Below are 13,268 nucleotides of genomic sequence, written 5' to 3' on the forward strand. Positions count from 1 at the left end.
AGTTTATACTCTACTAGCCTCAAAACAGGTCCTGCTCACAGGTATGCTCATTTTATGTTAAGTTTATTTCTTCACTATGGCTGGACTTTTTGGTTCTTGCAATTGCTATGCAGTCAGTCTATTGTTGACCCATGTTTCTGGTCCTAGTTTTTGTTTCTTTCTTTCTCTTTCTTTCTTTCTTTCTTTCTTTCTTTCTTTCTTTCTTTCTTTCTTTCTTTCCTTCCTTCTTTCTTTTTTTCTTTCTTTCCTTCGTTCTTTTTTTTTTCTTTTTTGCTTGTCCTGGATCTTGAATTCTGGGCCTGGGCGCTGTTTCTGAGCTTCTGAGCTTTTTTTGCTTAAGGTGACTGCTCTACCACTGGAGCCACAGTACCACTTCTGCTTTTTTGAGTCGTTTATTGGAGATAAGAGTCTTATAGACTTTCCTGCTCAGACTGGCTGCAAACCTCGATTCTTAGATCTCAGCCCAAATAGCTAGGATTACAGGCTACTGGTGCTTGGCAGAGGCACTGAGTAATCAAACCCAAGGCTTCAAGCATGCTAGGCAAAAGTACTCTACCACTGAGCCATATTCCCAGCTGGGTCCCAGACCCAGCATTTTATCAAGAAGGAGACTTGATGCCAGGCATTGATGATTCATAACTGTAATCCTAGCTACTCAGGAGACTGAGATCTTAAGATCACAGTTTGAAACCAACCCAGGCAGGAAAGTCTGTGAGACTTACCTCCAATGAAATACCAAAAATAGCCAGCAGTGTTGAGGCTTGCCTAGTGTGCATGAAGCCCTGGGTTCAATACTTCAGTGCCACATAAACAGAAAAAGCCAGAAATGGCGCTGTGGCTCAAATGGTACAATGCTAGCCTTGAGCAAAAAGAAGCTCAGGGACAGTGCCCAGGCCCTGAGTTTAGGCCTCAGGACTGCCCCCTTTGCCCCCAAATTATAGTAACAATATAATTATTATTCAATCATAACAGTTATGTAATTATTAATTATTTAGCTATATAGCTATGTTAATAATTATACATATGTATATTTGGGGGGGCAGTTGTGGGTTTTGAACTCAGGGTCTGAGCACTGTCCTTGACTTTTCTCAAGGCTAGAACTCTACCATTTGAGCCACAGCACCACTTCCAGCTTTTTTCCTATGTATGTGGTACTGAGGAATAGAACCTGGGTCTTTGTGCATGCTAGGCAAGCACTCTACCACTAGGCCAAAGTCCCAGCCACATCAATATATTTTTATAATATAATTATAAATATAATTACATTAGTCTCATCTGTACATAGGTCCCATGAGGAGACCAGGCTATGTTTACTGTTTACTTTTGGAGGCACCCACACTTTCTGGTCTTTTCTATCCACATATAGCTTTCCTACTTCAGTCTTATTTCCCTCACCAAAACTAGGCATGCTGAAAATGGCCAGATGGTTTCTATTCTTTCCCTCTACCTTATCTGTATGCATTTCATGAAATGATCTTTTCTGTCCAAAATCCTCAACTTTCCTGAATTTTCATGATCATATCCAGGATTCATCTCACTCTTATAGCAAGAAATGGTAGAAATGCAACACCTCTTCATTGTGCAAAGGTCTTCAGAAGATGTCAGACCCTGCCTCCCTCGTCACCTCCTCCAAGGATTTCTTGCGCTTTCATTCTGTTCCCAGCAATCTCTCTTTCCCTCATCCCACCATGGAGTTGAGACTGACAATTAAGAGGCAATAAAACCGGGAGTGAGTGGCTCACACCTGTAATCCTAGGTACTTAGGAGGCTGAGACTAAAAGGTTCAAAGCCAGCCTGGACCAAAAAATGTTCAGAGACTATGTCCAGATAGCCAGTAAAAAGCCAGGCTAGAGGTATGACTCAAGTAGTAGAGTACTAGCTGTGAGCTAAAAAGCTAAATGAGAATGCCAGGCCCCAAGTTCAAGCCTAAGTACCAGCACACACACACACAAACACACAAAGTCGAGGAAAATTGGCCAACCTTCTCACCTGATCCGTCAGATGTTAATCTTTAAAAGCTTATCTTTGGGAATCAAATCATACCAAATATTGAGTTCAAGCAAGAACAAATGAACAAATCACACAGGCTCAATGGGATTCTTTTTACCAACCTTTATCAAGGTCTCTACTTCACAGACATCCTTGAAAGGAGAAAAAAACAAATCACTATAAAACAAGTGAATTGTTGGTGGGTTGTACAATTAGTAGTAGTAATTAGAAAAGCTGACCTGGGGATAGGTTGGGTAGAGAGGCAAGTCCAAGATAATGCCATCCTCAGTTCTTCTGGCCTTTAGTTCCCCACTTAGCGTGTTAAAGGTTAGAGTGCTATTCATATTTTCTGGCCAAAACAAGAGGAGGGGATTAAGATATGTAAACATCACTGTTTACCAGTGGCTCACACCTGTAATCTAGGTACTCACAAAGCTAGAAGTGGGACATTTTGCTGATTAATTGGTGATTAGAATCCCACGGAGGGTTAGGAGCATGTCCTAGTGGTAGAGTGCATGCCTAGCAAGCATGAAGCTCTGGGTTCAATTCTCTGCTATCACATACACAGAAAAAGCTGGAAATGGTGCTGGGGCTCAAGTGGTAGAGTCTAGCCTTGAAAAACCCCAAAGACAGTGCTCAGGCCTTGAATTCAGCCCCAGAACTGACCAAAAAAAAATATTCCCCTGAATGTAATAATTGTGTCTCAGAGCTTATTTATTGGGACACTTTGCCCTACAACATTGTCCCTTACTATCTCATCCAAATTAACAACCCAAGACCCCCACTCCCTAATTTCCCCAATTCACTTTGCCACACCACAGTTTGTGTCCTTGTTAATTGCTTTGTCTATTGTCTCTCCTTTTATGGATGCCACCAGGCATTCCTCCCAAAGCCCTGATCATTCCTTGTCCATTCAAGAAATAAGGTAAGAAAGGAAGTGCTAGTATTCAGTCCCTCTTAAGGGACACGGGATTGTTCAAATTCAGTGCAAGTGAGCTCTCACTTCAGAACTTTTCCTTCCTTCCTTCCTTCCTTCTTCCTTCCTTCCTTCCTTTTTTATTTTTTCAGTTGTAGGGCTTGAACTCTGGGCCTGGGCATTGTCCCTGCGCTCTTCAGCAACAGCACCACTTCTGGTTTTCTGGTGGTTAATTGGAGATAAGAGTCCCACAGACTTTCACACCTGATTGGCTTTAAGCCTTGATCCTCAGAACTTGGCCTCCTGAGTAGCTAAGATTACAAGCATGAGTCACTGACACCTGACACCCTTCCTTGCTTTTTTTTTTGTTGGTTGTGTAGCTTGAACCCAAGGCCTGGGCACTGTCCCTGACCTTTTTCACTCAAGACTAGCACTCTACCACTTGATCCATGATGCCACCTCTGGTTTTCTTGTCATTAACTGGAGATAAGAGTCTCATGGCCTTTCCTGCCTGGGCTGGCTTTGAACTGCAATTCTCAGATCTCAGCCTCCTGAGTAGCATGAGCCACCAGCACCCCGCTAAGAATGAATTTCAGTGTCAGTGGACACATTGGACCAAGTGTACCTTTCCAGTTCCTGATATTACACTGTCTAACATGCCTGGTCTACAAATATAAATTCCCCCAAATTGCTGATCCCAAGAACTTGAAATCAAGTGGCCTTTAGGGAACAAGCCACAGATATGTAGTACGTTCTCAGAAAGATCATTGTGTGACTGAAGCCACTGTTTTCTGCACTTGTATGACATAAACACCATGGTGTCTTTCCACCAGTCACTCTGATCTATCAGAAAGAGCAGAGTGACACTCTGCCTAAAGAAATTCACATTACTTATTTTGTAAAACAGCACAGCCGCAGAAGCGAGGGTAGCGTGGCCACAGAGCGGTACTTCACTTGCTGGTGTAAACCACCTGAGTCCAAAGCAGGAACCTTCAGAAGAGGAAAAGCCAGAGAGAGACAAAATCACTGCCAGGCAAAGGAGTTACAAACTTCTCAGGTTCTTCTTTCCTAAACATTATACTGGTACCTTCAAGAGCAAAAGTCTGTTATAAAGTATAATGTGCTATAACAGAATACCACAGATTGAATTATTTATAAAGAAGAGAAAGGTATTTCTAGAGGTTGGATAGTCTAGAAGGGACTCACATCTGAAGAGGAGCTTTGCACCACATCATCCATGACAGAAGGCAGAATTGTAAGAGAGTACACCTGCATAAGCAAATGAGCAAGACGAGCCCCGAACTTGCTCCCCAAGCAGCTCACACTTGGGTGGGATTGTGGCTTAGTACATGGCCCTAGGTTCAGTCCCCTGGAACTTTTAACCTTTTTTACACCTTTTACTGGGTGTAGTTGTGCATGCTTATAATCACAGAAATCAAAAGTAGAAGCAAGAGGATCAAGAGTTCAAAGCCAGCCTGGACTACCAGTCACCTTGTCTCCAAAAAAAAAAAAAAAGGGCCGGGAGTTTGGCCTAGTGGTTAAAGTGCTTGCCTAGCATGCACAAAGACCCGGGTTTGATTCCTCGGTACCACATACATAGAAAAAAGCCAGAAGTGGTGCTGAGGCTCAAGTGGTAGAGCTCTAGCCTTGAGAAAGTCCAAGGACAGTGCTCAGGCCCTGAGCTCAAGCCCAGGACTGGCAAAAAAAAAAAAAAAAAAAAAATAGGGGAAGGGAAGACAGAAAAGAGAGAGCAATAAAGAACATTTTGGTTAAAATATAATATGTGTGTATGTGATATAAAGACCACACGAATCCATCACCTTTTATCAGGCCCCACTTTCCAGCACTGTTATTTCCCAGTGTTAAGCATTTGATTCCCAGATCAATCAAATACTAATTGCCAATGTACTTTTCACTGCAAATAATAAACATTTTCTTTAAATATCATTTCCCCACCTAAGAAAGTAACTTTGGTACCATTCAAGAGCAGTTGCAAAAAAATGCATATTTACTTTGTGTAAAGTTGTCTGTTGGGTTCAATTTTTGGACAAAAGCAGTTTCAGAGAGGTTCATTTCCTTTGCAATGTTTTGATATGTGTCATTCTCCAGTTCCTTCATGAAAAACACAAAGAATAAGACTTTATAAGTTACATACATGGTGGATATATATTTATTTTGTGTTTTTTAAGTGCTAGAAATGGAACCCATGCTATCAACCCCTTCAATATTTTTTTTTGCCAGTCCTGGGGTTTGAACTCAGGGCCTGAGCTTTCTTAAGGCTAGAGCTCTACCTCTTGAGCCACAGCAACACTTCCAGTTTTTTCTATGTATGCGGTACCAAGGACTAAAACCTGGGTCTTTGTGCATTCTGCGCATGCACTCTACCACGAGGCCAATCTCCCAGCTCTGATGTTTTATTTTTTAGGACAGGGTATTACTATGTAGCCAGTCCTGGCCTTGACTCACTATATAGCCCAAACTAACTTTGAACTCACAATCTTCCTGTCTCAGTTTCGCCACTGCTAGGATTTCAGGTGTGTAACAATACCACACTTGGTAGAGATATGTATATTTTGACAATAAACACTTTGACAAGGTCTTGCCACAGATCTAGAAAAGAAGGTAGATTTTGCTGAGTTACTCAAGAAAATGTGGGCAAAGAACTTTGGGTTGGGGCAGTGTGTTTGGTGAGTTATGAACTCACTTTTGTCCTCAGGGATTCATGTAAAATAAATTTGTTCTTTTAAAATTCTGCTAACATGGATTTGAACACAAATGCTGAGTAATGTCTGTTTGCTTTTGTGAGTTTCAGTGTCCTTGGAACACTGGGGGTCTATCACCTGATGACCCCCAGTCTGAAATCTGAAGAGCAGAGTAAAGTTTTAAAATGCTTCCATCTTGTGGCAGCTTAGAAATATAGCAACATAAACATGACAGCCCTCTCAGCGTTTGTCCTGCTCCTGGACAAGTCTCCAGCAAAGGAAAAACAACTGATGTGGAAAGTTCTAAAAACTACCTGAGAAGGAATGCAAGCATCTGGAAGCAGCTGAATTTCCCATTGAGAAGCTGGGCCTAAATTGTGTGGTATTTAAACCGAGAGCCAACTTTGGGTGCTCCCAAAGACCTTTATGGATGCCCTTCTGCTCCTCCACAGAAACCCAAACTTCATAGAAGTAGTTGGCAGAGCTGGGGATTGAACGCATGGCCTCAGCAGTGCTGAGTCACATACTCAGCCCCCATACTTTTCATACCCAATCCACTCTACCCTAACTGGTGAGACCATAAAATCAGTAATGGTTGGTTAAGCTTGCCTTGAAAACAAAATAACTTTTAGGCTAGGGTCATAGCTCAAGAGGCAAAGTACTCACCTAGTGAGTTTAAGGCACTGGGTTCAATCCCCAGTATTGAAATAATAACCCAAAATACCTTTCGATTTGCATTGGAATTTCTTAGAACATTATCATTCAATCTTCTTCTTTTCTTATAGCAGTCTTTCATTAACTTCAGAAAGTTCAAAATACAATTAGTCTAACCTTCACTCTACACACCAAGTATTTCTGTGCTTAGTCTCATCTCAACTGAATTAAATCCCTTTTTTTTTTTTTTTTTTTTTTTTTTTTGCCAATCTTAGGGCTTGATCTCAGGGCATGGATACTCTCCCTGAACTTCTTTTACTCAAGGCTAGCAAGTCTACCACTTGAGCCACAGTGTAGAGCCTCTTCTGGCTTTTTCTGTTTATGTGGTCTGAGGAAATGAACCCAGGGTTTCATGTATGCTAGACAAGCACTCTATCACACATTCCCAGCTCTTTTCTTCTTCCTCCTCTTCCTTCTCCTCTTCCTTCTCCTCTTCTTCTTCTTCTTCTTCTTCTTCTTCTTCTGCTTCTGCTTCTGCTTCTGCTTCTGCTTCACAGTTGTGGTACTTGAACTCAAGGCCTAGGTGCTGTCCTTGAGCTCTTTTGCTCAAGGCTAATGCTCTACCACCTTGAGCCAGAGCACTACTTCTAGTTTTTGAGTGGTTAGCTGGAGATAAGTCTCACAGACTTTTTTCCTCAGGCTGGCTTTGAACCACAGCCCTCAGATCTGTCTCCTAAGTACCCAGATTACAGGGATGAACCACTGGCACCTGGCTAAATATTACTATTATTATTACTATTATTATTTTGCCAATCCTGGGGCTTGAACTCAGGGTCTGAGCACTGTCCTTCAGCTTTCTCAAGGCTAGAGATCTACCACTTGAGCCACAGTAGCATTTCTGGCTTTTTTCTATATATGTAGTACCGAGGAATAGAACCCAGGTCTTCATATATGCTAGGCAAACACGCTACCACTAGGCCAAATTCCTGGCACCCAGTTAAATCTTTTCTAATTAATTTGTTTACTTGGAATTAAATTAGAACATAACAGTTACCTGCTTTTTTGTTTGTTTGTTTGTTTTGCCAGTCCTAGGGCTTGAACTCAGGGCCTGGGCACTGTTCTTAAGCTTTTTCAGGGCTAGCACTCTACCACTTGAGCCATAGCAGCCATTTTGGCTTTTTTTGTGTATAAGAAACGGAAGCTAGGACTTTGTGCTTGTTAGGCAAGTACTCTACCACTAGACCACACTCCAGACCCTAATGGTATGGCATGTAAAGTTCAATGAGATCAATTTTTTTTTGCCAGTCCTAGGGCTTGAACTCAGGGCCTGGGCACTGTCCTTGGGTTTTCTCAAGGCTAGCTAGCACTCTACCACTTGAGCCACAGCACCATTTCTGGCTTTTTCTATGTATGTGGTACCAGGGAATTGAACTCAGGGCTTCATGTACATTCTATCACTAGGCTACATTACTGGCCCAATCAGATCAAATTTTAACCTAGTTAAAAGTAGGCAAGAAAAGAAACAAACAAACAAAACCAAAACCACCACCACCACCAACAAAAAGAATTGCTACTGATTGACTGCACTTTAATTCCAAAGTTTTCCTCCATAAACTACACATTGTTCCATCCTAAGTCCCCTCCTCTGTGTCCAGTGCCTTTAGATCTTAGTTTCTGTGTGGATTTTCTTTCTACTCCATCTCCTCTCCTTTGTTAGTGGTGGGACTGAATTCAGGGCCTGAGTACTGTCCCTGAGCTTTTTTGATCATGGCTACCACCACTTTGAGTCACAGGGCCACTTCGATTTTCTGGGGAAAGAGTTTCAGGGATTTTTCTGCCTGAGGTTAGCTGTGAGTGTCAATTCTCAGACCACAGCCCACAGAGTAAGTAGCTAGGATTAAAGGAGTGAGCCACCTGGCCCAGCCTAGGTTTTCATATCTACTTCTCCTATCAGGCTTTGTGAACTTCAAAGGCTGCCAGTTTGTTAGCCTTGTTCCCAGACCTGGCTTATGATTGATATTGACAAATATTTGTATTTGAATTGTGTCAATATTATAAGGTTAGTCACTTATTGTGGTATTTTCCAGTATGTTTACTGTAAGTATTGGTAATATCTACATTCTCCAGACACAAGTAAAAATCTAAGGGTAAAAATCATGATTTAAACTTCTAGTATAATGATTTTATTTATTTATTTATTTATTTATTTATTTATTTATTTTTGTGGGTCATGGGGCTTGAACTCAGTCTGGGCACTGTCCCTAAGCTCTTCAGCTCAAGGCTACTACCCCACCCCTGGGCCTGGGCATTGTCCTGGAGCTCTTCAGCTCAAGGCTACTGACCTACCTTCCAGCCAAGCCCCACTTCCCATTTTCTAGAGGTTAACTGGATGAGTCTCAGGTCCTTTTGTGCCCGGGCTGGCTTTGACCCTTGATCCTCAGATCTCAGTCTCCTGAGTAGCTAAGATTACAGGCATAAGCCACTATGTCCAGCTGCTACTATAATGATTCTGATTGACAATTGGGAAATGTGTGACATTCAACTACAGGAAGACAAGCTTCTCATGTCCAAAGACCTTTCTAAGTATCCTTTAGATACCTATTTAGGTGACTCTGAGAGGTCCTCAGATTAGCCTAGTCTCAAAAAAGTGAATTGGAAGATTTTAAACAGTTTCTGAATCATGGTCTCCCTTATCTTCCTTTCCCTTCTTCCATTCCTATGGAAATATATTTAAAAAGCTCAGGAAAAGGCCCTGAGTTCAAGCCCCATGACTGATGAGAAGAAGAAGAAGAAGAAGAAGAAGAAGAAGAAGAAGAAGAAGAAGAAGAAGAAGAAGAAGAAGAGGAGGAGGAGGAGGAGGAGGAGGAGGAGGAGGAGGAAGAGGAAGAGGAAGAGGAGGAGGAGGAGCGAGGGAAGGAGGAAGAGGAGGAGGAGAGGGAGGAAGAAGTCAGGGAATAATGCCAATTCTTATTATCTGGTACAAAGGTATCATATAAATCACTCAAAATTATTTTTCAAGGGCTCGGAGCATGGCCTAGTGTTAGAGTGCTTGCCTAGCATGCAAAAAGTGCATTCCTTGGTACCACATACACAGAAAAAGCCAGAAGTGGTGCTGTGGCTCAAGTGGTAGAGCACTAGCGTTGAGGAAAAGCCCAAGGACAGTGCCCAGGTCCTGAGTCCAAGCACCAGGACTGGCAAAAGAAAATTATTTTCAAAACATATATTCCAGACGAGCACGGTGGCTCACACCTGTAATCTTAGCTACTTAGGAGGGCAGGGAAGGGGAGGGGAAGGGAAGGGAGGGGAGGGAAGGGGAGGGAAGGGAAGGGAAGGGAGAAAGAAAGCAAGAAGGTTCACCGCAGCTCAGAGTCTGATTGTTATTCTCTCACTAATCTTTCCAAGCCCTCACTACTGGATAAAGTTCCTAAAGGAAGTTCTGGATTTGGAATCTGATTAACATGTCCAAACTTTAAAAATTACTGGATAAAGTCTATTAACTTTATTGCCATCTATCTTTTATAGGAGAAAAATATCTATGGCAAGCTCACCTAATGAATACAAGAAAGGTGTGCTCAGGTTTCCACTGTCACAGCCATGGAAGGAGCCAGCTCTGGTTTTCAGAAGGGGCTGGTGAGCAGACTGCTGCGCCTGCACTTCAGGGACAGCAGGGCCAGAGGTGCCAGGAGGTGGCTGGAGGAGGCAGCCCCAGGCAGAGGTGGAGCAGCTGGAGAAGGTGCTCTCTCAGCTGCTCCTGGCCTTCTGAGGGCCTCTCTGAACTGCTCCTGTGGCCTGAAGTTTGTGGGGGTGGACCTGCCATCTGATGATAAGAGTTCCAGTGTTCAAAGGGTGCCAAGACCCCAACAACCTCCACCCTTCCCTGTGACCATGGCCTTCTTAGGGTCCTAGTGAGGGAAAGGAGCCTGCCTGCCTCTGGCTGCAGATTCCTCAGGTAGCCTGTGCTTTACACGTGAACAAGCTGAGGCAGCCCTGCCTTTTTGTCACCTGGTCTGCCCTTCAGAGGATAGCTCCTTGAGCTACAAGTTTGTTCTTGCAAAACATTAAACCACCACCTCTCCCCACCCCCAAAAGCACTCAACCATTAAGTCACTTCTCCCCCCAAACCCGACTTCCTTTTTTTAAGAAATAATTGGGGGCCAGGAGTTTGATCTAGTGATAGAGTGCTCACCTAGCACACATGAATCCCTGGGTTCAATTCCCTGGTATCACATACATAGAAAAAGCTGCAAGTGGTGCTGTGGCTCAAGTGGTAGAGCTCTGACCTTGAGAAAGTCCAAGGACAATGTTCAGGCCCTGAGTTCAAGCCCCAGGACTGGCAAAAAAAAAAAAATGGACCTACAGGACTGTAAAATTTCAGTAATGTACTTGAATTTCAAAGTTCAAGTACTTACATTGTCCAGGAGGCAGACGGCTGCGGGGTTCCCACGAAATGCTCTTGCTGTGAACGCATCTGCGATGAAAATCGGAAGCTTCATTTTCCTCACTGCTATTTTTCTCAAGGTCTCACAATTGCCAGTGTTCTGCTTTACTTCTTGTTTTTGCAAAAATCAAAGTTAATGATTCACTCAGCATACTGCAGCAATAAGCAGATCCAAAATACAAAGTGGAGCAATTATTCTAAAATACCAATGTGGAAATAGGCAATCTCGTAGTCTATAAGCTTCTACATTGGATTAAAAAAAATACTGGCTAGGGGCTGGAAGTTTGGTCTAGTGGTAGAGTGCTTGCCTAGCATGCACGAAGACCCGGGTTCAATTCCTTGGTACCACATACATAGAAAAAAAGCCAGAAATAGCGCTGAGGCTCAAGTGGTAGAGCTCTAGCCCTGAGAGAGTCCAAGGACTGCTCAGGCCCTGAGCGCAAGCCCAGGACTGGCAAAAAAAAAAAAAAAAAAATACTGGCTAAATGGAATATTTTTTTAAGTTTATATTGACTTTTAATACCAATCCATGAACTCAGCCTCATCACAATTATTTTCTTAGTTTTATCCACCCTTCCTCCCTCCTTTTCTTATTTCCTTCTTGTGTTTATATGCCAATACAGGGTCTGTCTTTTAGGATTTTCCATCAGGTTTGGCATATTACCACTTGAGCCATAGCTCCACTTCTCATTTTTGGGGGGTTAATTGGGAATAAGTGACTCATAGACTTTTCAGTTGGCTGGTTTCAAACTGTGATTCTGAGATCTCAGCCTCCTGAGTTGTAAGGATGATAGGCATAAGCCTCCTAAACCTTGCTTTAAGTGTAGAAATTTTGAAAAATAAAAACATGGATCCATAACCCACACAAATAGAAAATAACATTTATGTTTTAGATGTAGACTTTAAATCATATTGTTTTGTTAACATATATTAGTTGTACAAAGATTTTTTTTTTTTCAGTCCTGGGGCTTGATCTCAGGGCCTGGGCACTGTCCTTGGGTTTTCTGAAGGCTAGTGCTCTACCATGTGAGCCACAGCACCACTTCTGGCTTTTTCTGTGTATGTGGTACTGAGGACTCAAATCCAGGGCTAGTTAAGCACTTTACCACTAGGCCACATTCCCGGCCCAAGATCCTTTTTTAAATATATTTTTATAAAAAAATTTTTTTGATAGCTGTACAAAGTGTTGCCAATCAACAGAGTCGTTTATAAATTCAGTGCCTCTTGATCAATGTCTCCCCTTTTAACATTCTCACCCACCCCTCTCACCCAACAAAGATTCAGTTTTGCCATTTCCATACATGCTTATAAAGTAACCTGATCGCCAGGTGCGGTGGCTCATGCCTGGCTATTCAGGAGGCTTAGATCTGAGGATTGCAGTTCAAAGCCAGCCTGGGCACTAAAGTCCACGAGACTCTTATCTCCAATTTACCACCAGAAAACCAGACCTTGGCTCAAGGAGTAGGGTAGTAGCCTTGAGCTCAGGGACAGTGCCCAGGCCCACAGTTCAAGTCCCATGACCGACAAAAAAAAAAAACCCCAAAAAACATAGGAACCTGGTCAGAACTTTTTCTTTTCTCTTTCTTTTTCTTTCTTTCTTTCTTTTTTTTTTTTTTTGAGTTGTGGGGTTTAAACTCAGGACCTGGGAGCTTTCTCTGAACTCCTTTGCTCAAGGCCTAGTGCTCTGCCACTTTGAGCCACAGTGCCACTTCCAGTTCTCTAGTGGCTACTGGAGTCTCACAGATGTTCCTGCCTATGCTGGCTTCAAACAATCTTCAGACGTCAGCCTCTGGAGTAGCTAGGATTACAGGCATAATCCAATTGCACCAGGCTTTCCAAAACAATTTCAACAGGTTTCCTTGTCATATTTTCATACATATAATCTATCTAATCATATTCATCGTCACGTCCACGGCAGCCATCTCATTCCTTCTGGTACACATGCCCCTCACCAGAGACTGCTTCACTTGTCCTAGTGTATTAGTTGCTGTCTACCATGGTGTTTTAGATGTATATATTCTATACCTTGCTGAGAACAATCACATTGCTTTCTCCTTTTCCATCTCCCAAACCCTTAATGAAAACTGTGTTCTTGTTTTTTTCTGGCTGTGGGGCTTGGACTCAGGACCTCTGTAGGCTGGTGCTCTACATTTTTTGCCCATCGTTGGCCTTGAACTCAGGACCTAAAAACCGTCCTTGGACTTTCTCAAGGCTAGAGCACTACCACTTGAGCCACAGCCCATTTCCGGCTTTTTTTCTATGTATGTGGTACCAAGGAATTGAACCTGGGTCCTCATGCATGCTAGGCAAGCACTTTATCACCGGGCCCTGGTACTCTTTTGAGCCATAGCTCCACTTCCAGTTTTCTGGTAGTTAGAGATAAGAGTCTCACAGGCTTTCCTGCCTGGGCTGGCTTTGAACCCGAGATACTCAGATTTCAGCCTTCTGAGTAACTAGGATTACAGGCATGAGCCACCAATGCTTGGCTTGTTTAGAAAGTTTAGCAGTTGTGATTACTTTGTGTTAGATTCCAAAGTTAGTTCCCTAGGGGCAAGAAGGATGTCACAGA

General features: G+C 42.8%; 1 protein-coding gene across 1 annotated transcript in view; it reads right to left on the reverse strand.

The window, feature by feature from the left end:
- Pbld (phenazine biosynthesis like protein domain containing) overlaps positions 1-13,268 on the reverse strand; it is a 28,411-nt gene that overhangs the window by 6,123 nt on the left and 9,020 nt on the right. The window contains exons 2-6 of the mRNA XM_090346453.1: positions 10,671-10,810; positions 4,918-5,017; positions 3,797-3,895; positions 2,229-2,338; positions 2,112-2,141 (exon numbers count right to left, since the gene is read on the reverse strand). Coding sequence (XP_090202579.1) covers positions 2,112-2,141; positions 2,229-2,338; positions 3,797-3,895; positions 4,918-5,017; positions 10,671-10,754 — 423 coding nt within the window. The 5' untranslated portion in view covers positions 10,755-10,810. The remainder of the gene's footprint in view (positions 1-2,111; positions 2,142-2,228; positions 2,339-3,796; positions 3,896-4,917; positions 5,018-10,670; positions 10,811-13,268) is intronic.

This window comes from Megascapheus bottae, chromosome 15 (genome assembly GCF_031878675.1).
Source record: "Megascapheus bottae isolate mThoBot1 chromosome 15, mThoBot2.hap1, whole genome shotgun sequence".
Taxonomy (NCBI): Eukaryota; Metazoa; Chordata; class Mammalia; order Rodentia; family Geomyidae; genus Megascapheus; species Megascapheus bottae.